The following is a 25,178-nucleotide window of genomic DNA, read 5'->3' on the forward strand; positions in this document are numbered from 1 at the left end:
GGCAACTGTTCCTCAGCAGTTTTACTAAATGACGGGGAACGTGTTCATTAACTCTCACAAATGCATACTGTCCCTTTCAAATGTTCCAAATAAAAACAGCAACACACCGAATATCATAAGAAATTTATAGTGCATCTGGGTGGAAACCTAATCTTCAATGTTTTATTAAAGTGTACTAGTAATGCAATTAAGAAGTATTTATGTAAAACATTTTATACTTTGCTGCACTGTTCTGAAACACCATTCAGTTGCAATTATATATATTAATAATTGAGTGAGACAAAAGTTCTAAAAATATACATTTACAGTACAGGCCAAAAGTTTGGACACACCTTCTCCTTCAATGTGTTTTCTTAACAAAAAGTGGAGACCTGACCTCCACAGTCACTGGACCTGAACCCAATCCAGATGGTTTGGGGTGAGCTGGACCAACAAGTGCTAAACACCTCTGGGAACTCCTTCAAGACTGTTGGAGAAGCATTTCAGGTGACGACCTCTTGAAGCTCATCGAGAGAATGCCAAGAGTGTGCAAAGCAGTAATCAGAGCAAAGAAACTAGAATATAAAACATGTTTTCACTTATTTCACCATTTTTTGTTAAGTACAGAACTCCACATGTGTTCATTCATAGTTCTGATGCCTTCAGTGAGAATCTACCAACGTAAATGGTCATGAAAATAAAGAAGACATGTTGAATGAGAAGGTGTCTCCGGACTTTTAGCCTGTACTGTACATACATAAAATTTGAAAAAAGTTCTAAAAAAATTAATAGTGCAACTTAATCACTGCTAATCACATTTTGTAAATATGTAATGATGTTAGATTTGACATAAGCCGATGGGGTAAATTTATCATGTGTTACAGAAATATTTTCTGCAGTTATGCATTATTTTGAGGTGGTATACTTTTTATGAATACATACAACCCTAATTTGATATAAATTACAAGAACAAGTGAATATTTCTCACTATATTGCCAGCTTGTAATACCTCTTTCTTTTAAAAATACTATTAATACTATTTTTCAATCATTAATTACATTATTTCCTTTTCCACACAGACCATATCCAAAGGAATTCCATTCCCTGCAGAAAGTCCAGTTCCTTTCCACACCCTGCATTGTTGCTATTTTCCCCCCATTGGACAGGAAACACTGAATTGTAATGTACTGAAACACAAAAATGAAAAGTGCAAATGGGAGAGTTCACTGGAGACCAGGAGAAGCAGCATCTGGCCTGATCCAAGTTAATAATATACAGGTGGGTCCTTCTCTTTTTCACCCAATTTTGTGTATTCTTAAGCCTTTTAGAAACTAAATCGCCTTGCCAGTAAATTCTGGAAAAATGGAGCAACACAAATACTTTCTGCTACGACATCTCCTACTGGCTCCTCCCACCCAACTATGATGTGGGCAGTGTTGGGGAGAAAGGGGTTACATACTGCGTAATAATTAACAAAATATATTAATGGTAAACCTTTACAGTTACTGAAGAAAAATGTGTATTTAAAGGTGTATTTTGAAAGATTTAATCTTAATATTGGCAACAAAATCTTTCTAATGTGTTTAATGATTGTGGCGTAGCGGGAATCATGGGAGTGGTATTTGTCAGCCAGTCGGCACTTTATATGCCTATAAAAATTCTGTTTCTAATACATCGACCTGCCTGTTCAGATGTTGGACGTGGACTGTGGTGAAGGACCTCAGATTCCTCACATTATTCAATGCTCTTGAATGTTGAATATTTGATTTAGCAGTGGGTAATAACTGTATGTTCCTGTCGTAAAATGATGCCTGAAGGCTATTATTATATGTTCATTATTAAGCTGATCAATTATATTGATAATTCATGTAATGAAAGGAATTTGTGTAGTCAGTGTTTAGTAAGGTTAACACTGCCAGGTTGGTTACAAAATTTCAAAAATTAATCAAATATAATTACATTTTAAAAATGGTACTTTGCAACTGTAACAAATTACATTAATACAAATTACAATTTACATACAGTAATCTTCGGAGGTGAGTCTTAGCTACATGATGTTTTAGTAGTAAACGCTATTAAAAGCTTATCGGGGAACCACAGAACATTCTGGACTGTCTGACTTGCGTGTAGGTTCAGCAGGTCCATCAGATGTTCTATGAAGGCCTTCATGTTTGAGTTTAGGTTGATGACGCTGCATTTTAAATTGACTCAATAATATGCTCTTGGTGGAGGTTTGACCAGGTTGAAGACTAAGCCACCATGCATTAGGTACAACACAAAGCACTGCGGTCATCTGTTTTTCACCCCAATTTCACCACTTTTACTGTCTCTTCTCGTTGTCTGATCTTCTCTGATGCAGGAACATGTTTTGGGAAGTCTTCTGCGCCGTCCTCTCAGCATCTCTAGTCCATCTTCAGTCTTCTGCCCAGTCGTGTACGATGTCCCAGGGGCTCTGTGTTGGTACAGAAGTATTTAGCAGCAACCAGACAATTCTGCCTGTGCAGCTGTCTGCAGAAACTACCAAGGTCCTGTTTTTCACCAGCCAGATACACACCATCAGTAAAGGGGCCTTTATGAACACTATGCAGCTGGAGAGGGTGGAGTTTATCGGCACACCAACGGCTAATATTGAGGATGGTGCTTTCCAGAGCCTAAGCAGGCTAAAAGTTCTTGAGATCTCTTCAACCAACGTGACGTTGCTTCCTCCTGATGCGTTTAAGGACCTCAGCAAGCTTGAAGTTCTTGTGCTGAAGCAGAACAAAATCACTTCAATCACAAAAGAGCTGTTTGATGGCCTCAGGAACCTAAGAGAGCTTCAGCTGCAGCACAACTCTATAGGTTCAATTCCCGAAGGAACATTTAATGGGCTGGAAAGCCTTCAGATGCTCAATCTGTCCAGGAACAAGCTCACATCTTTACAGGCGTCTCTTCTCTCGGGGCTGAGAAGACTTCAGATATTCAGCGTGTCGGGAAATCAGCTTCAGACGCTGCCTGAAGAAATTTGGGGCGGTGAGCTTACGAATTTAGAGGAGATCAATGCCCAAGGGAACAAAATCCGAGTTCTACCGCCTGACGGCCACAATCTGAAACTAGAGAAGCTCTTCTTGGACAGTAACCACTTGAGCAAGGTGGAGGAAGACATGTTTGCTGGATTCCCCTCCCTAAAAACACTGTCCTTGCAGAGTAATGGCCTGAGCCACCTAAATCCAAGGGTTTTCAATAAACTCACACAGCTGAGAGACTTAAACTTGTCCCATAACCGGTTGGCGAATGTGTCGGTGAGCGGCCTCGGCAACCTTACCAGCCTTAATCTGGAGAACAATCGCATACGCTCCCTAGAAGTGACCAATCTGCCGTCTCTGCACACGCTCCGCCTTGCGGACAATGTCCTGACGACGATTTCAGGGGCGGCGTGGGACCAGATGCCGAACCTTGGAGCTCTGTCCCTGGGCGGGAACGCGTGGCACTGCGACTGCAGCCTGATGCCCGTCGTTACGCGTGTTCTGCGCTTCACCGTGACGGATCGGCCGACGTGCGACTCCCCACAACGTTTAAAGGACGAGGACGTTCTTACCCAGACTGAAGAAATGCTGTGTCCCGCAGGACGCGACCCCACACAGTCCACCGGCGACTCCATTGCGGTCACAAGCAGGAAAAACATTTCTTCTTCAGGTAACCTGTGTTGTAACGGTTTCATCTCCTTTTACATCTTCATCATCATCATCCTCCCCCGCAGAAAATAACACACAAGCGGAGGGCGACGCCTCCTTCACCGGCACAAGTTCGGAGAACAATTCATCTACAGGTACTTTCTGAGAACGCTTACATCGCTTTCTTCAGTTAGTAACAGTAATTTAGCAGACATAGTACTAAAATGAAGTGACTGTCATTGTGCAACACTGCAGCACAGCACACGGTGCACACAGTGAAATTTGTCCTCTGCATTTAACCATCACCCTGAGTGAGCAGTGGACGGCCATGACAGGCGCCCGGGGAGCAGCGTGTGGGGACGGTGCTTTGCTCAGTGGCACCTTGGCGGATCGGGATTCGAACCGGCAACCTTCTGATTACGGGGCCGCTTCCTTAACCGCTAGGCCACCACTGGTACTGTCCCCTGTCCCCTGGCACGAACCAGCCAGGAGAAACTCCTTACATTCACCTAACAGCTTCACCTTCACAGAAATTCTTATAGGCATATAAAGTGCTGACTGGCTGACAAATACCACTGCCATGATTCCCGCTATGCCACCACTGCCCCAATAGTAATAAAGGCATCATCTCCGTTTATGCTGCAGATGAATTTATGACAGAATAAACCATTTGGACAGGAATACTTTACTGAAAGGAGAGCTTTGCGGATTTTCGAATGTGAATTTCTGTGAATGAGTGGATGAGGAGGAGCTTCTCTGTGTGGTTGCTTATCTAATCTGATTTGTAACGCTGGCCGTTTCACCTCCATTTCTTTCTTTTTCAGAGACCAACGTGCAGCAGAACTGGTCGAGTTTCAGCCAAGTCATCCTGGCCACAGTTTTCCCCGTCTTCATCCTCATTTTCATCGTCATCCTCCTAAAACAATGCACACAATCCCGAGGTGAGGCTCCCTTCATCACTGCAACATGAGAACCGCTGATTTTCCACTTCTGCAATGTTTCACTTGGAATCTGTTGTTCCTCAACCTGCCACATGATTTATGCAAGATGAGCAGAAATGAATGATTGCTTCACATCACTGTAACTCGTTCATAAAAACACGTTATTTCTGCTTGTTCAGGCTATGCGGTTCGTCCTGTGGACCCCAGTCTAAAGTGTGCTGACCTCATCACAGAAGAAAACTGCAGGGTAATAATGAACAATGTATATAAAAGGCCATTTATAATGAGCATGCATATGCATATTATTATTAACAATAATTAGAAGAACAATCATAGCTGTAGTCCTATGAAGGTTCATATTAATGCAATTGTTTGTTTACAGCTGCTGCATGTCCATGAGCTACAGTATGCAGATCTCCTGACAGAAGGTCCAACTAAAGTGTGATCCCACCAAAAGTCACCATCACCGCAAGATGCAGAGAAATGTGTACAGGCGTCACAGCACTTCTACTGTTACAGCAGTCAAATTAAAACCTCTCTCTGTGTGTGTTCGTGTGTGTGTACAGGGGCTTTTAAACACACATCACCTAGTTCCATTTCCCAGAATGCACAGCTGTACCTGTTGCAACACAAACATGTTTGCTTCACACCAGAATGTTCCTTGTTGAGCACTACACATAAACAGCTGGGATATTTTCCACAAGATGGCAGTATAATGTGTGTGTGGCGCATCAGTTTCTGCGTCGGGGTGCGCGTCCCTACAATCATCATCATTAATCGTTTCTTTATTCACTGGCTGGAATGAACGCTCCATTTGCCGTTTCTGCAGTGGATCAGCATTGCACCTTGAAGCTGATAAATGTGCCTGACTCAGCTCAGCTCGGGTCCATTTGTTAAGAAATTCACTTATTGCACAAGTCCGCTGTCTGTAAACAAGCCAGTTCCCCAATCAGGGCGTCGCATCCTGTCAAATTGTGCAACACCGACACGGAGGGTTCAAAAATAAAAAAAGCTTCTGCATTTCTCCCACTAAAGGGTTCTTCTCCTCGTTGCTACAGAATTGTGATAAATGCATGTTGTGCTTACGGCGGCACCGTCTCAGCCAGTTATTGATCGTCCAACAATGATTTCCAGACGTGGCCTGCAGTCTGAGATAACGTGGCGGCCTTTTTCCTTGTTGGTGAGACCATGTCATGCTCAATAACCGGACACATTGCGTTGCTGAGACCGGCGATTAACCAAAAACCCATTTTTAGATTGCGCACGATGTCTATAAGCCGGGAAGTCGGTGTGCACAGAGGAGAAGATGTCCTGAGGGCCGCCCACAGACCCCCTGAACACGACCCCGCCCACCCCGGCTGAGTTTATGCCCCTTTCTCGCTCATGCAGCATCATACGAGCTTGGCGGCCGGAGCGGCTCCACTGCGCTACGCGGGGGTCCCGTTTACCGGTAAATAATTAACCCGTAGCCCCTGTGGCCGCGGTCATCAGGCTGCGTGCTGGTCATTCGGTCAGGCTCTGCTCCGAAATGCACGCTACTGCCCTCGCAGTCTGTCTGGCGCTGTGGATGTGCCCTTTCACCTTGGTGGGAGGTCAAGGTGAGTGTAGCCCGTCCCCGCGTTTTCACCTTCCAGGCGTCCAAGGGCCCACGTTCACTCTGTGTGGTCTTTCTGAAGATTGCCAGAAGGATGCTGTTGACCGAACCAGTAACATGGACTTGTCCAGTCTTAAAGACAGCTACACCGACGGGGACACGGTCCGGGTGACTTGCCATGTGGGTTATGTGGGATTTTATCGACTCGCTTGTAAAAGTGGGGCATGGGTCAGAACCGGAAGAGGCTGTCAGGGTAAGCGTTCAGACTCCTTTTCTTTTAAAAAGTAGATTTTTGGGTTGGTTTCGATTAACATGCATTTTCATGCCATCGTAGCCAAACCATGTGGGCATCCCGGCGACGCCCCTAACGGCATGTTTGAGCTGTCCAAAGGCGACCAGTTTGTCTTTGGATCTGAAGTCACATACACCTGCAAACTAGGGTGAGCCACCACACGAGCAGAGGCACAAATAACGTGGGGCGTGTTTACACAGATGAATGGCGGGAACTGCCGGAACTTTCCAGTATACGTATTCCCCCATGGCCTTACGAATACTGTTATGACTCAAACTATTTGAGAGCCTGAGTTACTGGTTTTCATGAGCCACAAATATATATATGTGTGTGTGTGTGTGTGTGTGTGTGCATATATCATAATTAATGTCATTATAATGTTATAATGTCCCATTTAGGTACCAAATGGTGAGCCAAAACAATCGGCGAAATTGTCTGGTCAGTGGGTGGGATAATAAAATTCCTACGTGTGAAGGTATTTTCTCTTCCTCTCTTCTGAACACCAAAAAATTGTGCGGATTTCGCCTCTAGGTGTCACAACGCTGCCACAGATACATATGGAATGTGAGGGAGTTTAATTACTACAGCGTGCTGATCCAGTACAAACCTATAATATCTACACAACAGAACTGACTGTTGCCTTTTCAAGTAAAACTATATGGAAAATATTTTAATGGCCACAATAGCTTCATGTTACACTCACATGTAGCAGAAATAAATGTGTTTTAAATCTTGATTTCTTTCCAGCGTTGACGTGTCCCATAATAAAACCTCCCAGCAACATCTTGGCAGCAGGGAACGTTGAGAGCGGAAACTACGGAGACGTGGTCCGTTTCGAGTGCCAGTCGGAACGCATGAAGCTGAAGGGAGCCAGCGAGATCCACTGTACAGAGAGCGGCGAGTGGAGCGCCCAGACCCCCACGTGTGAAGGTGAAATCAGAATAATTCACCTTAACCGATGTAGAGCAACGTATCCAAATAGGTGGTGAACAGACCAGGGACACAAAGGGACCAAGGAAGGAACAGTGTGAACGGTTCAAGTGCATTTAGGGCGTGTCCAGATCCACTCTTGCTAGTTGCCTCCAGGGCCATAATTTCATCAACTTTTAAATGTTTGTCTCCAGTTGGCGCTGTGTGGTGTTGTTTGTCTCTGGTTTGATCTTTATCTACGTGCGAGAACCATATGGGTGTAATTCATAACGGAGATAAAAAAAACAAAGAATATGACAATATTTTGATCTTTCTATGTTTGATTAAACCATGATCCGTCTCCTTTTTCCCTTTGTCAGAAATCCAATGTGAAAAACCTCAAATTCCAAATGGAAAAGTTTTAAATGACAAAGACGTGTATAAAGAAAACGACGTACTGAAATATACTTGTGACGAGAGATTCAAGCGAATCAACGAACGGCAGCCAGTTTGTGGCCGATACGACTGGAGCTACAAACCAGCATGTGAAGGTGAATTAAACCTGATGCTGGAGATTCTGTACTTGGTGTGTAGTTGTGTGTCTTTGTTCAGTATATCTTCCTCCCTCTGGCCAAAACAGAGATCACGTGTACCCTGTCCGTGGCGCCGGGAACAACCACGTTTCCCAGAGGAAAAAACATTTTCAAGCCTGGAGAGACTGTGGAGGTTGTGTGTAATGATGGTTTCAGGACGATTACAAAAGAAACAAGGGAAACGTTCACATGTAAAGAGGATGGAGAATGGGATGGGAGGCCTTCCTGTGAAGGTAAAAAGAAAATGTCATGCATACATCAAAGTTGGTAATATACTGTAGATGAAAAACTTCCAGTATTACAGAATTTTACCATTCAATGTATAAAGTAGGAGAAAAACTAAATTGCTGCCTTCCGCTGGTCTTGTTGGTATATTTGAATATATTCATATATTTGTGTTGTTTGAATAGTGGCAGTATTTTCCATGAACACACTTTAGTATTAACTGCTTGAGCAAATAGTGACCATGGTTCTGAGTTCGAGCAAAGCTGATGGATAAATATACTTAATATCTTCTTGAACCGTGATTCTGTAAACTGCTTGGTAAAATAGCTCCTGCTAAGTGAATGGGAAGTTATGTCATTTGGAGTGAAGTGATAGCATCGTACACCTGGTCTGTGTCGTGTTCCCGCTGAAGGTCTTTCTTGTTAATGATTGGTCCTCACAGCATCTGAACTTGCGTCCTTGACTGACACAGGATGTTGAGATTCTTCCTTTTTTTGATTCCCCCAGAAATCTTTTGCACGTGGCCACGAGATGCTTCTGTACGGATCAGGGGTTCTAGGTGGTGGGAACCTGAGAACACCAAAAAAAATAATGAAAAACTTGCGTATGATTGTGCTTATGGCTACAAGAAACCAGAGGAAGGAGACGCCACATGTACCATCAAGGGATGGCATCCAGATCCACTTTGTGTTGGTAAGTTCAGTTTAAAAGCTCCAAGGTTCTGGATTTCATGGTTCTAACATGGCGAGTACGTTTTCTCGAGAGGAGGAACTAACTCTCCATCCAGACCTTCTTGTTGACGTGTGGTCATTTCTGACACTGAGGAAATGAACTTAAATGGCGTTTTAAAAGAGGAGGACCCTGTAGACATGATTGACAGCTCTCACACACCCTACGTACTCATTCTTGACCGTCACATGTGCAGGTGTAGCACAGCCTCCATCTCCTCCATTTCTCTCCATTCCTACACTCGTAATACACACCCACTTCCAGCACCAACATACGTATTATCAGCGCTTTTTATTCTGCATTCTGATCGGTGAACTGAGGTCTGTGACACACCCGTCACACCATGAAAAAATCCCCCTTGGACTTTGAATTCATTATGTTATTACCAGTAAATGCATTGAAATTATCCTGTGATTTATTGATCTGGTGATGGCCATTATTAAGGATATATGGAAGAAAAGTTATTCTGTAAATTGGACATGTATGTGCTATTGACATGTGATTAATTTTATATTTAAACCCTGAAACACGAATGCTGTTTTTCAGCGATCACCTGTAGTAAACCGGCCATCGCTAATGCAATATTACCTGCTGATGTCAAGGAGAGTTATAGATTAGACGAAACAGCGTATTACCAGTGCGAACATGACAAGTTACCAAGGCCGTGGAATTCCATCAGGTGTGGAAACGCTGGCTGGACAGACGAGAAGAAATGTAAAGGTATGTTTCAATCTTCTAGAACGTATTTTATTCTATAAAATGCGCCCTTTTGGCATTACTCCACCATGATGTCATTTCCTGTCCTCTTCTTTTCCAGGGAAAGTCGGAGAGTGTGAGGCGCCTACTGTAGACAACGGCTTCACACGGGTCAAGCCAGACAATAAAGGGATTGTGTCTTATTCCTGCAATGCCGGGTATAAACCCTTCACTGTAGGGTGGTGGGGCGAAATCACATGCACTGGAGGATCTTGGGTTCCCACTCCCAAGTGTATAGGTTCGTTAGAACATTTCACTCGACCAGGGTGTTAAGATTAAGATTCTTCCTAATAATTTTTGTCCTTTTCCTTTAGAAAATAGTCAGTGTGGTGCTGTTCCTGGTGCAACACCGAAATTTGCCATTTACAGAGATGGAGATTCGCTTGAATTTCAGTGCAGACCTGGGATGCCACTTCAGTTAATTACATGCAGAAATGGAACTTGGGGAACCCCCGTCTGCGAAGGTAATTAGTCACCGTTTTTCTGTCATCCGTTCCAGGAAGTCCAGTACTGGATTTAATTTTTCTCACACACAGACGACCAGAAAGACATCTGTGGTCCTCCACCTCACGTTGAAAATGGAATCGTTAAGGTTCCTTATCAGCGGTTTTACCAGGAAGGTTATAGTGTGAAGTATGAATGTAGGAAGTCCTTTCAACTCCGTGGAACACCTGAGGTGACCTGCAATGGAGGAGCTTGGAGCAAACCGCCAGCTTGCGTAGGTACGTGCTCTGCTGAATCGTCTTTAATTACGTTTTTTTAAAGTTCATAGAACACAGGATTGAAATGATGTACAAATTCATGCATTTAATTTTTTTCAGTATGTAGTAGCGATCAGCAACAAAATAATCTTACGGTGACTTTGAACAGAATGTACAACCAACATTTTACGCTGTTTCGTCTGTCCACAGCAACATGTGAAAAACCAAAATCCCATTCCATGCAGCTGAATCCTGAAAAGCCAATTTACGTGACGGGTGACGAGCTGATGTACGTATGCCATCGTCCATTTAATAAGAAGCCTGGAGGAACTGTGACGTGTCAAAATGGAGAATGGAGTGAGACGGTGGAGTGCTTACGTGAGTTTCGTTATCCGCTACTTCATCTTCTAACTGGATATATGTTTCTATTGCACCAAAAGAGCTGGTCCCCAGTAGGAACGTTCCCTGAAACACACCGTGTCTGTGGAGGTCAGAGGGCAGCTTACCAGAACAATTCCAAAGCATTTTTGAACACTGTCTTTTTGTCCAATGTAGATCCATTAGGTCACTGTGGTCCTCCTCCAGCTTTAGAAGGGGGTGACATCTCCACCAGCGTCAAACAATTATATGAGAATGGAGAAAATGTTGAGTTCTCATGCCAGCAGTTCTATATCCCTGACGGAACCCAGAAGACCTGTTCTAATGGGAGGTGGACAGGGGACGTGAAATGCATCGGTGGGTGAAATTCATACATTCACATATTTCCACATACAAACATACAACTTACCACATGAGGATGTAAGGATGGGGATGTGTGGATGATGATCAATGTAAACCAGTGGAGACGTGTAATCTGGCTCCGCCCCCGCCTCGGTAGTCTGGTGCTGCTCTGAATGGCTGAGGGTAGCCGGACTGGCCACACGGTAAAACACGGACACTCAGCTGGGTTTCTATATTCTTTCATATATGTCTCTTTCACCAAAACATATGGGTTTACTAGAATTTTAGTTTTGTTCTACCAATTTATTTTAATTATTTAATATTTTGTTATAAATTCATGCCAATCTGTAAAAAACATTAATCTTATTGAATCGCAAGTTTAGTGCATCATCTTGTCGATAATTGTAATATGTATAACGTGAGGCACACATCAGTATATGACAGGTTTTATTAGTATGTGCTGTGGTCTCTTCTAGAACCATGCAAAGTGACAAGACAGATGATGGAGAACAGGGGAATTAATTACCAACATCCCGAGAGGATATCTTCACCTTATATTAAACATAATGATCGTCTGACATTTGTCTGCCAGCGTTGGAAAAGTTTAAAACCAGGAAGCCCTCCATTTCAACAGTACTGCGAGTCCGGTCAAATGACCCTACCGGAATGTGAATAAATGTTTCAGATCGACTGTGTGATATTTTGAATGGAAAGATGTTGCTTCTTATGGTCATCATATTATTTTAACATGTCAAAAATTCACTTAATCACAGGAGATGAACCTGATTGAAATAAAATATGATTGTGTGTGATGTGTAGAATGCATTTCCAGGAAAGGCGTATGAACGACTAGCATTTAAATGTAATACAATTACATCTTTCTCATTACTTCCTTTGTATAAGAAGTCAAAAATATGATAAATCTACTAAAAAAATAAAAACTGTGAGCATCTCTGTATTTTCTGAAGCTGTAAAAGTCTAGTAAATCTGGAGAACGAGGAGATTCAGGACAACGTTTCACTCTGAGCTATTAAACCTGAAAAGTGCAGCTTCAGAATCCTACGGGGCTCCTGCTCTCTGAATTCTGCAATGATCTAGAACACATGAATATGATTACAGCTGCAGATGATATTACGATATTTATATGAACAGTATGATATGAGTAAAATTACACTGGCATTAACCTCAACCAGCACCCATCCTGCCGCCTACTCATGTCACGAGTTAGGACCAATGATCAATATTCTGTCCTAAAGTCCAAAATGGTTCATGATTAACCCCCCTGATGTCCCTTGGTCATCACTGGTAGTCCTCAGGCTGTGGGGAAGTACTGAGAGTCTGAATGAATTCTCTTGTGATACAATAAGAAGCACAAAACATGAACTTTTGTCCGATTTCCATTATTACAGATTTATGCAGCATTTAGGACAGTGTCCCCCCCGGAGACACTCAGGGCTAAGTGTCTTGCTCAGGGACACAATGGTAGTAAGTGGGGTTTGAACCTGGGTCTTCTGGTATGTTATTCACTTGGTTTCAACCACCACCAACTCACGTGCATGATTATTTGATTGTATATTTGCTTTATAGGTTTATTATAAAACATGCTAGATTTATGAATATTTCATATCATGCTCCAAATAAATAAACTAAATGATGAGATATCACACTTGAAAGCTTGTGTACTGAGGAGCAGCGATTGTTCTAGTAGGTTCTGTCCTTATAAACACGACTACGCCTTCTGGGACTTGTGTTGTGCAGTAACTTCATATATTGACACACTGCCTGAAAAAAGCCAGAACCGGAGCATCTGACCTGGACAGATAAACATGAGACCGCGTCCACTTTCCACAATGAAACGGGTTTTCATCGTTTTAAGCTGCTTCGTCCTGGGTGTGAAGGTTTCAGCAGATGATAAAGGTAAGTATTATGAAGAATATTTTAATGGCCACAATAGCATCATGTTGCACTTACATGTAGCAGAAATAAATGTGTTTTAAATCTTGATTTCTTTCCAGTGGGGACGTGTCCCATAATAAAACCTCCCAGCAACATTATTGAAAAATAAAATGTGGTGTGTGGTGTTGTTTGTCTCTGGTTTGATCTTTATCTACGTGCGAGAACGATATGGGCGTAATTCGATAAAAAAAACAAAGAAAATGACAATATTTTGATCTTTCTATGTGTAGCGCCCCTAACCCAGCCAGGGATACGCTCCCTGGGTTCCCTCTGAACCTCAGTATTTAACATGTAAAACTAGTGTTAAATTTTGGATATGCTAATTGTATCTCACCACTTACCATTAAGGAAAACCACTCAGTTCACAAGCATTCTAACAAAGGATTTAAATATATTTACTATTATATTAATGATTAGTACATGAACAATTAGATAAAATTATATCAAAGTCAACAAATATAGAACCTCTTAAACTCAAAAATAAAAGTCCTGTCCTTGTTTTCTCAAAACAGGCAAAGACAATAGTTGAAATAACCCGGGTACCCCACACTACCTCCTTAATCCTGCCATCCGCTGAACGGCATGAAGAAACCTTCTCAGGATCGGTCCTGGTGTCCAGTAAAGCTTGCTCGGTCCTGGCCTCTGCGTGGGGGTTTTTGCTCGGTTTTCGCGCTAATAACTTAACTACAATATACTCTATTGCCGTGGGTCACTATCCATTTCTCACTAACGCAATATGTTTCTAAGATTATAAATACATGAGCTATGTATCTATGTATAGCTATGTATAGCCCATCGAGACATACTGTATGTGATTATGGGCTATATAAGAAATAAATGTTGATTTCACTGGACTCGCTGGCGACTTCACTGGACCTCGCGTCCGTCCTCCATCCTTCTCTTCTTCTTCTCTTCCGGTCTCTCCAACCAATCATCCGTTCACTCTAACACACAGTAGGCAGGTAGTACACATATTACCGAAAGGAAATACGTTGCATATATCAAAAATACATAAATGCAAATACAACACATTATTCCTCCATTCATACAATAAACAAACACCTTATCCAGGCATTTATCCGTTTCAGTAAAAAAATAAAGTATCAGCAGGGCTACATATGTTAGATTAAACCATGATCCATGTCCTTTTTCCCTTTGCCAGTAATCCAAATGTGAAAAACCTCTAATTCCAAATGGAAAAGTTTTAAATGACAAAGACGTGTATCAAGAAAACGACGTACTGAAATATACTTGTGACGAGAGATACAAGAGAATCATTGTTGGTATATTTGAATATATTCATATATTAGTGTTGTTTGAATAGTGGCAGTATTGGAGTCACTCCTTAATATCTTCTTGAACCGTGATTCTGTAAACTGCTTGGTAAAATAGCTCCTGCTAAGTGAATGGGAAGTTATGTCATTTGGAGTGAAGTGACAGCATCGTACACCTGGTCTGTGTAGTGTTCCCACTGAAGGTCTTTCTTGTTAATGATTCATTAGCGTGAAGCTGAGTTTGGTCCTCACAGCATCTGAACTTGCGTCCTTGCATGACACAGGATATTCTGGGAAAAAGATTTTATTAATAACAAAACAAGGCGCGATGGCCGAAAACGGGGAATAAAGTGGAGAACAGAAACAAACCCGCAGGCGTGTGGCGATTGCCAGAACTCAAACTATACAAATAGGTTACCAGGTTCACGAACAAGATCAAGTTCACCAGAGGGGCAGAGTCAGAGGCTTTTAACAGCTGTCCGGATTGACTACAGATGGCAACCTCACCTGGAGCCAATCCTGATAGCTGTGTTGAATCTATCTGAAGGACAGATTCAATGTGATTTTTTTCATTTTTTTACAATATGTAGCAGCGTTGTTAACAATATGTAGCAGCGATCAGCAACAAATAATCTTACGATGACTTTGAACAGAATGTACAACCAACATTTTACGCTGTTTCGTCCGTCCACAGCAACATGTGAAAGACCAAAATCACATTCCATGCAGCTGAATCCTGAAAAGCAAATTTACGTGACGGGTGATGAGCTGAAGTACGTATGCCATGCTCCAAACGTCACCAAATTTACATTGACGCATCTTGGCCACACCTTGTTAGCGTTTTTGATGTTAGCATGCTAGCATTAGCATGCTAACATGCTAATTTTTAAACATGTTCCAAACAATACCAAATTTAATATGAAGCACCTTGGCCACGCCCTGTTAGCATTTTTTATGTTAGCATGCTAGCAATAATATGCTAACATGCTATCTTTTTAACATGTTCTAAACGTCAACAAATTTCACGTGACTGCCTGTTCTATCGGATACTTTAATAACACCGCCTGATTTCACAGCTGAGACCAGCTCAGGAGATTATACCTGCGCTCCTACGAAAAACGCCCGGACAGGCCCATCAAAATTTCCTCTGGAATTTTCGTTTCTAGTTAAATTGATATGATTGTGTCTTGATTCTGTGAGAGAGCAATTATATATTTTGTCATTTGCAAATACAGTAATGAATACTTTGCTCATAACTATTGAACAATTGATCCGACATCTTAGGCCCAAACCAGGATGAAATGAAAGTTAACGTTTTGTTCCGTCTCTTTCTTTAAGAGACTCCATGCCGTCTGCTGGACATACACAGCAGTGTTCTTGTAAGTGGACTCCCAGAAGGCAACGCTGCCATGAGATACGGACACAAGCTGCGTTTCAGGTGCGCCCACCAAGCTCTGGCTCTGAAGGGTCAGGCAGAGGTCACCTGCTTATCTGGGGACAAGTGGAGCAACGTGATAAGATAAGATCAACCTTTATTAGTCCCACAAGTGGGAACCTGCATTTGTTATGGCAGAAAGTGGATAGAAACAGAGGTAAATACACCTGTACAGTTGGTGTATTTGAAGTGTGTGTTTGCTTGTCTGTGTGTGTGTGTGGTCAGCTGTGTGGTCTTTGTTATAGAGTCTCACAGCAGTTGGAAGAAAAGACCTTCTGAACCTCTCCTTCCCACATCGTGGGTGCAGTAGCCTGCCACTGAAGGAGCTGATCAGTGCTGTTTCCTGCATGGGGTGGCAGATGTTGTCCAACAGGGATGACAGCTTAGCCACCATTCTCCTGTCACTCACCAGCTCCACTGGGTCCAGAGGGCATCCTAGAACAGAGCTGGCCCTCTGGATCAGCCTGTTCAGTCTCTTTCTGTGAAGAAAAGGCAAAGTGAAGGAAAAGGGGCCAACAAGACTCCTTCAAGACTGTTGGAGAAGCATTTCAGGTGACGACCTCTTGAAGCTCTTGAAGAGTGTGCAAAGCAGTAACCAGAGCAAAGAAACTTGAAGAAACTACAATATAACATATATAATATGCAATAATATATATATATATAATATATACAATATAAATATACAATATAACCATCACCTTTAGCCATGGAACAGTCAGAAGACAGCTGTCACATAAGGCTAAGATGTTTTCCAAACATAGTGTGTTATGCTGCGCAAAAGCTGCTAACAAGAAAGATCCTGGCGCCTTTCTCCGAACCCGTTTACTTTCCTACCCGGCGTCACCCAGAGTGCTATAAATATGCTTGTGAAATTACTAATGGAAATTGCATATTTGCTTGATTCTGTGGTCAACTGAATTAATCCAAGTAAAGGGGTGTCACTTTCCTATTTGTTAATAGAGTACTTTGATGTGGGGGCGAGAGCAGGTTGCAAGTCCTGTGAGCAAAAGAATCTTGGAGATCGAGTGTGAGATAAGAACAGGTTACAGTCCTGTCAGTCGAGAGTATGAAGTGTGAGCCTTTTTAACAAGACCAGCAAATTCATGATGAAATCATTTATCTGTGAGTTAGTACGGCAAGAGCAAAGGGGAAAAAAATTTATTAAAAAACGTAGAACGGGAGAATTGCGAGCCGTTAGTGCGAGATTCAGTTTCGTTATCTTAGCAAGAACAGTTCTTTTTGTAAAGTTAAACTGTGATCTGTGTAAAAAAATTACAAATAAATAAATGAATGAATGAATAATTAAAATAAATAACCAAACAAACAAATAAACCTTGTGAGCTTGTGGGAACCAGACCAGTAAAATATGCGAAATAAAAATGGGAAAAGTGACGCTCCTACTAGTTCTGAAACTTATTTAATGCTACAAAATAAAATGGCGGTGTCTGTGTGTGTGTTATTGCAGACCTTCTCCCTCCTTCTCGCAGATGTGTGTGTGAAAGCGCAGATCTCCTTCTCTCTCTCTCTCTCTCTCTCTCTCTGATGTGTATGTGTGTGTGTGTGTGTGTGTGTGTGTGAATATCAGACTGTGTAAGTTGTGAGTAAGGTGTGTGTTTTCATGGAGGACCGGAGTTCTGATGAGTTCCATCACCGGGTTGACTGCAGTGCGGTTAAGAGGCGGGGTTTGCGCTTCTCTAACTGTCTTGTCATTCCGCTTAACCCTGCATTGTCAGCCCTGCTGACACTCCAGCCTCTGTGTGTGTGTGTGTGTGTGTGTGTGTCTGCATGTATTGGCAGACCTTATCTCTCTCTCTGTTGCTTTCGTTTTGTTTTGGGATTGAACTCTTAACCAATAGATTTTACCGTCTGGGCTTCAGCACAGCGATTTACAGCGGATTTTTACTTTATTCAGCTTTACAGGGAATTTGGGAAAATATCTTTCGTTTACATTTTGTGGATTTTTGTTTGTTTTGTTTGTTTTTACTTTCTGAGAGTTTTAAAATGTTTTTTTTTGGAAAGCTGGGAAAATATGTGTATATCTACATTATACACCTAAACTGTGCAATTTTAAATGAAATTTGTAACATTGTTTGTGCACTTTGCTTATGGGTGTGTGTTTTTTTCCTGGGTTTTGTTTAGATTTGACTTTATTGAATAAGGGAGACTTCCCAACGGCTGCACTGTTTGCCTCTGCTCCTGTGTCTATGAATCCCCCTTTTGCAGAACCCTTGGACCTACAAAGCCGACCGGAATTCGAACCTCCGCCCCTCCGCCCGAAAAAAAAAAATCATCGCGACCCCTGCTGGAACCACTGTTCATTGCAGGGCCACCACAGCACGATGACATCACTGCCCCGACCCCATGCAAACCTCCCGTCGTCAGAACAGCTACTGGCTCCAGTCCAGAACTGCGTTCAACTGCCCACGGAGCCGGCGGAAGATTTCCTGGTTCGTCTACGAGCTGTATTTGACGACTGCAGCGGCCTTGCTCGCCCCAACGATTACCCTGGCAACGACATGACTGAAATGCACCTTTATCAATGGCCTTCTCCCCTCCCTCAGTGAGGCAACGAAGACTTCCTGCATTATGTGGGCTGATGTTTCAGTGCGTCTTGCTGACGTTCGGCGCCGCGCCCGGGCCAGACAGGCGGAAGCAAGGGTCAAGGAAGACAAAAAAAAACAAAGACTTGACCCCGAGGGCCCAACTCACTCTTTTGCAGCATGCTGCTGCCACCCCCACTCCACATCGCGGCACGGCCCGCCAACAGAGCGAGAAACGGTGTGATGTCCAAAGTGGACATTGGCCGAGAGAACCCCTGTTTTAGAGCATTGTTAGGATTAGATAGATAAAAAAATGTTCCTCACCTCCTCTATTCCCAACAGAACCCCAACAGACCCCAGACCCCTGATGACAATGATGTAACTCTTGTTTATAGTGATCAATCCTGCTTTGAATCTGACTCGATGAAGACGACACAGACATATAGTTCTATATCATGTGGCTTTGTTTTTAATTGTTTTTTTTATAAAGTTTTCGAATTTTAATGCTACTGCCTGTGATCAGTTATACCCTTGCTGGAATTATATACTTTGATGTTTCTGGTTGTATGTTATGTTATTTTACCACTTGCCTTATAGTCATTTTTTCTTATTTCTTTGATTTTATGTTATTATGTACTTATGTACTCCTCACTTTACGTTTAGGTCATGTACATGTTTGTGCCTATAGTGGTGATCATGATAATGATCAAAAGGGGGGAGTGTGAAGGGGAAAATGTATGGGCCTGGACTTTTTACATGTTGTTTGACCATCACCTTTAGCCATGGAACAGTCAGAAGTCAGCTGACGCACAAGGCTAAGATGTCTTCCAAACATAGTGTGTTATGCTGCACAAAAGCTGTTAACAAGAAAGATTCTGGCGCCTTTGTCCAAAACGGTCCGCGCCTGCTTTCCTACCCCGCATCACCCAGAGTGCTATAAATATGCTTGTGAACTTACTAACGGGGGGGGTTCTTCTTGCGAGTCCCCCCATGCGCACGGTAAATTAAACTTTGTAGTCAACTCAGTTGACTTTATTTATTGCAGCTGCTCAGACGGGAAAATTCCCGCCACACATGAAGTCCATCTGGACTTTTAACTTCAACCAGCAACCATCCTGCCGCCTACTCATGTCACAAGTTAGGACCAATGATCAATATTCTGTCCTAAAGTCCAAAGCGCCACTCGGTTCATGATTAATCCCCCTGACGTCGCTTGGTCATCACTGGTAGTCCTCAGGCTGTGGGGAAGTACTGAGAGTCTGAATGAATTCTCTTGTGATGCAATAAGGAGCACAGAACATGAACTTTTGTCCGATTTCCATGGTCAACTTTTGTCCGATTTCCTTGGTCATTTTTTGTATGACGATTCATGTATGGCCACTAATTTGATCTTAGTAGACTAGTGGGTTAGACACTTATCTATAAACCAGAAGACCAGAAGACCCAGGTTCAAACCCCACTTACTACCATCGTGTCCCGGAGCAAGACACTTAGCCCTGAGTGTCTCCGGGGGGGACTGTCCCTGTAACTACTGATTGTAGTAAGTAGACTGTGGCTTTAGGTCTCGATGGCTCTTCCTGTTTAAGGAGCTGGTAACGGGGACGTGGGTCTGAACACCTCCCTCTCACCTGTCACTCTCACTGCTGGCGTGTTGCAATCACAGCACTTCACCACACACACGGTGGCTTATTCATACGACAGTTCCTGCGGTTCCCCGTGGCTCAACAGTCACGTGACCCCTGCACGTCACTGCAGTGTTACACAAAGTGTTCTGTTATGGTGACAATGACGACTGGAAGCCGCTGCAGGAAGTATCAGTGGCAATATTTAAAATAAAGGAAACAGAACGTCTTGTGGTTTGTTATAATGATACTTTGAAACTATTGTGACAGGAAAATATCATTGAAATTACATTTACATTTTACAGCATTTACCAGATGGCCTTATCCAGAGCGACTTACAATCTGTAGTTACAGGGACAGTCCCCCCCTGGAGACACTCAGGGTGAAGTGTCCTGCTCAGGGACATGATGGTAGTAGGTGGGTTTTGAACCTGGGTCTTCTGGTATGTTATCCACTTGGTTTCTACCACCACCAACTCACATGCATGATTATTTGATTGTATATTTGCTTTATTGATTCACTATAAAACATGCAAGATTTATGAATATTTCATATCATGCTCCCAATAAATAAACTAAATGATGAGATATCACAAATTTAAAAACAACATGCTGGCGTAATGAGGAGCAGCGATTGTTCTAGTAGGTCATGTCCTAATAAACACGACTACGCTTTCTGGGACTTGTGCAATACAGTAACTTCATAGATTGACACACTGGCAGAAAAAAGCCAGAACCGGAGCATCTGACCTGGACAGATAAATATGAAGTGTCTCACCAAGAGACCGCGTCCACTTTCCACAATGAAACGGGCTTTAATCGTTTTAAGCTGCTTCGTCCTGGGTGTGAAGGTTTCAGCAGATGATAAAGGTAAGTATTAAAATATTAAGGCGTTGCTTTAGGAGTGAAATTGTGCTTTTATGAAATTTTTAGATTGCGCTTCGGGTTTTCTCGAGAAACAGGCGGATTACATTCAGATAAATTTGTTCACGCATCACAGGGATCCTGCTTTTACGTAGTGTATATTGTATACGTGTTCATAAAACCATTTACATTTACAGTATTTACCAGACGCCCTTATCCAGAGCGACTTACAGTCAGTAGTTACAGGGACAGTCCCCCCCTGGAGACACTCAGGGTTAAGTGTCCTGTTCAAAGTGGGGTTTGAACCTGGGTCTTCTGGTTCATAGGCGAGTTACAATCATCCACCTTGACCAATCTGTCAATGGCTTCGGCAATAAAACCTTTCAGAGGTTTTCTGGTGGGGCAAAAAAAAGATCATTTTAAAGAAATTGCTCATTATTTGATTATTTGTATTTAGATGATTTTACCGTGTTTTGGCAGAGTGCTCCGGGCCGCTCCCACTGCTGGAGAACGCTCACACGTCAGCAGGCGCCAGGAGAAGCAGCTACACCCACGGGGACGTCCTGCACTTCACATGCCACCCCGGCTACATGGCAGCAGGGAGGACGTCTTACTCCTGCTTGAACGGCACCTGGGTCCGCAGTAGAAGAGGGAAGTGCGTACGTAAGTGCTCATCGGTTCACGTTTCGCCTGGTCCTCCAACTAACTTCCTTCGAATCTCGACCCCAACATGCTTCTCTTTTGTTGTATTAGTGAAGCCGTGTGAACTTCCCAGTGACATTCCAAACGGTCGCTACGAGATTGTGAATGGAACGGACTTTGTGTTTGGAACCATCATAAAATATACATGCAACGACGGGTAATTTATTCTATTTTTTTTGCTTAGACGACGTCTATCCTGGTTCTTACTTTTTCATGACATAGTAAATCCATATGATCGCTAGATACCAAATGATGAGCAGAGCTGACAGCAGGATCTGCCAGGTCAGTGGGTGGAGCCACAGCCTACCTGTGTGTGAAGGTAAGAGGCCGTTGGATTATTGAGTATTTAGGTATGTACAGTACAGGCCAAAAGTCTGGACACCTTCTCATCCAACGTGTTTTCTTTATCTTCATGACCATTTACGTTGGTAGATTCACACTGAAGGCATCAAAACTATGAATGAACACATGTGGAGTTCTGTACTTAACAAAAAAAGGTGAAATAAGTGAAAACATGTTTTATATTCTAGTTTCTTTGCTCTGATTACTGCTTTGCACACTCTTGGCATTCTCTCGATGAGCTTCAAGAGGTCGTCACCTGAAATGCTTCTCCAACAGTCTTGAAGGAGTTCCCAGAGGTGTTTAGCACTTGTTGGTCCAGCTCACCCCAAACCATCTGGACTGGGTTCAGGTCCGGTGACTGTGGAGGTCTCCAGGTCTCCACTTTTTGTTAAGTACAGAACTCCACATGTGTTCATTCATAGTTCTGATGCCTTCAGTGAGAATCTACCAACGTAAATGGTCATAAAGATAAAGAATACACGTTGAATGAGAAGGTGTCCAGACTTTTGGCCGCAGACCAGGACAAGCCGAGAAAGGAACGGTTTCACGGCAGAACTGTCACACTGCTAAACACCTACAACATTGCGATTGCACTTAAACTACATTTGTACTATTTGACTGTATTGTATATTGTACATTGTTGCTGTTTTATACTATTGTGCTTGAAAGTTACCATCAACTGGAATTTTTCTTCAGAAAATGCAGCGGTATTAAGATTAAAATTTTTCATTCTTACAAGACAATGAACGCTTGGTTGCTCTCAGGAAGATAATTGTCGGGGCAAATAATGTGTAGAAGCGGCTTCCATAGCCCAGAACTGAGATGGGTGATGATGTGTGTCCCACAGAGATCACCTGCGAGTTTCTAAAACCACACACGGGCGTGAGAGTGAAAAGCCCCCCGTACGACCACGCCCCGATCAGGACTGGCCACGTGGTGGAGTTTGAATGCAGCCCTGGGACTGGGACGGTTCTGAGAGGGAGCAGTAAAGTCACCTGCACATCCACGGGACAATGGAGTGACTCCTTTCCTGTGTGTGAAGGTAAAGGTCGCTAGAGGTCATTAAGACCAGATGCACTAGTACTGCTAAAGAAATTTGTCCTTTAATTAGAAATTAGTGCAAATCATTGTACATTACAAGTAAAATACAAGTAAATTGAAGGCACCAGGACACGCGGTGAAACGTGTCCTCTGTATTTAACCATCACCCTTGGTGACAGTGGGCCCCATGACAGGCGCCCTGTGGGGACGGTACCTTCATCAAGGGGACCTCGGTTTGGTATTCGAACCGGCAACCTGCCGATTACGAGTCCGCTTCCTTACCCGCTAGGCCACCGCTGCCATTGATATTCATCTTGTCACTTTAGATGCGCGCATGACTAAAACGCTGTGGCAACGTAACGTTCCACCAGGTTTCTACTTTCTGGTTTTGCTGCAGAGGTGACGTGTGAACTTGAAGAAATTGATAAAAGCGTTGCTGTGAGGAGACGTCCAGCCCACGGCGCCACGGTGAAGTACGGCGACGCGCTGCGGTTCCAATGTGTCCATGAATGGATGGAGATGCAGGGAGAATCGGAAGTGACGTGTGAATCCAGTGGCCAGTGGAGTCGTTCCTTTCCCAAGTGTCGAGGTAATCGATGTGGACAGTATTATACACGTTAATAATCTGCATTATTTCAGTATTATTATCTTTTAGTTTTAGTCCCGAACGATGCCGATTGTTGTAAGGTGTTCAAAAGTTGTAAATTAATCACAGCGATTAATGCATTACTAAAGTTTTATTCGTTTTTTTTGTTGACTGCATATTCAGAATATGTACAAATCACTTATTAAATTGATATGATTGTGTCTCGATTCTGTGAGAGAGCAATTATATATTTTGTCATTTGCAAATACAGCAATGAATACTTTGCTTGTAACTATTGAACAATTGATCCGACATCTTAGGCCCAAACCAGGATGAAATGAAAGTTAACGTTTTGTTCCGTCTCTTTCTTTAAGAGACTCCATGCCGTCTGCCGGACATACACAGCAGTGTTCTTGTAAGTGGACTCCCAGAAGGCAACGCTGCCATGAGATACGGACACAAGCTGCGTTTCAGGTGCGCCCACCAAGCTCTGGCTCTGAAGGGTCAGGCAGAGGTCACCTGCTTATCTGGGGACAAGTGGAGCAACGTGTTCCCAACGTGCTACGGTAATTATGCACAACAAGTCCTCTTAATCAAATCCTTTTTAATGAAAATGTCTTTTTTAAATGTCTTTTTTTTCCGTTGTTAGTGCCTCCACCATTTTGTGAGCCACCATCAGTCAGGTTTGGAGATATAAACGTTCCACCAAAGCGGCTTTATTCCCATCGCGAGTGGGTGCAGTTCCAGTGTCAGGAGTTTTACAAAATCTCTTCTAACACCTGGATGCAGTGCTGGGACGGGACCTGGTATTACACCGTCACATGCAGGGGTCAGTGAAGCAACTATAATTTCAATTTATTTCATTTCCAGCCGTCATGTGGAGTCGATAAGAAATAATATTTCGATTAGGAATAACTTTACTACTATTGTTCTTCTTTTTTAATGCTGCTTTAAGATCATGCTGTTAATTTGGCTTCTTTCCTGCAGAACCTTGCATTGTGACACCGGAGAAGATGGATGAGAGGAAGATTAAATTAGTATACGGAGAAAGAAAGAATCTTTATGTAAAACATGATGAGCGAGTGACCTTCTCATGCAAACATGGGACGAGTTTAAAACCACTGGGTTCGAAACTACAACAAAAGTGCACAAATGGTGTGATGCATCTTCCTGAATGTTACTAAAAGTTTACAAGTTTCTGGTGAGCAGAAATAAAATAGTTTTGATGTGCATTATCATATTAAATGTAGCATGTTAGCAGACTGGGCATATAAATTTCATTATTAAAACTAAAGCAGATGACAACATCACTAAAACTCTTGCACTGATATTTTTTATATTACCAATTATTATAAAACAAAAAGTAAAGTACATATTAAGGTTTGATGAACAGTTTATAATGGAAGGTGTTTACATGACTTATTGATTGTTAATTTAGGAATTGTGTTTATGTAGAAATTGTTAATTTATGCAAAGATCACTCTGAGATTCCAGTGTTTTTTTGGGGTTTTTTTGCATAAAAAAAATAAATAAAATCGACTTTTTAAAACCATTGCGTTCATATTAGGATTCAGCATGTAGCCCATTCAAAAAAAAAAAAAAAAAAAAAAAGCTAAAACATTCAATAATAATAAAAAAAAAAACTGCATGGGGCAACAATTTATTGAACCCACTTACATCGACAAGACCACACGTATTTACAGCCGGCCTTCTACAACACATCAGAAA

General features: G+C 42.6%; 2 protein-coding genes across 2 annotated transcripts; both read left to right on the plus strand.

Moving 5' to 3' along the window:
* The first annotated feature begins 1,072 nt into the window (after positions 1-1,072).
* Positions 1,073-5,619, plus strand: LOC114769345 (leucine-rich repeat-containing protein 15-like). The gene is made up of 6 exons (XM_028962277.1): positions 1,073-1,257; positions 2,339-3,651; positions 3,716-3,784; positions 4,454-4,570; positions 4,750-4,817; positions 4,953-5,619. The coding sequence occupies exons 2-6, from the start codon at positions 2,343-2,345 to the stop codon at positions 5,013-5,015; spliced, it is 1,626 nt and encodes a 541-aa protein (XP_028818110.1). The 5' UTR covers positions 1,073-1,257; positions 2,339-2,342; the 3' UTR covers positions 5,016-5,619.
* A 325-nt stretch (positions 5,620-5,944) lies between these two features.
* LOC114769651 (complement factor H-like) lies at positions 5,945-24,951 on the plus strand. The gene is made up of 24 exons (XM_028962846.1): positions 5,945-6,168; positions 6,247-6,417; positions 6,499-6,604; positions 6,855-6,931; positions 7,204-7,386; positions 7,746-7,916; positions 8,006-8,191; positions 8,691-8,876; positions 9,459-9,632; positions 9,730-9,906; positions 9,983-10,132; positions 10,205-10,390; positions 10,580-10,747; positions 10,925-11,104; positions 11,566-11,757; positions 20,774-20,785; positions 21,260-21,442; positions 21,533-21,638; positions 21,724-21,800; positions 22,671-22,865; positions 23,262-23,453; positions 23,825-24,016; positions 24,100-24,279; positions 24,438-24,951. The coding sequence occupies exons 1-24, from the start codon at positions 6,099-6,101 to the stop codon at positions 24,632-24,634; spliced, it is 3,711 nt and encodes a 1,236-aa protein (XP_028818679.1). The 5' UTR covers positions 5,945-6,098; the 3' UTR covers positions 24,635-24,951.
* Positions 24,952-25,178: the final 227 nt, after the last annotated feature.

This window comes from Denticeps clupeoides, chromosome 19 (assembly GCF_900700375.1).
Source record: "Denticeps clupeoides chromosome 19, fDenClu1.1, whole genome shotgun sequence".
NCBI lineage: Eukaryota > Metazoa > Chordata > Actinopteri > Clupeiformes > Denticipitidae > Denticeps > Denticeps clupeoides.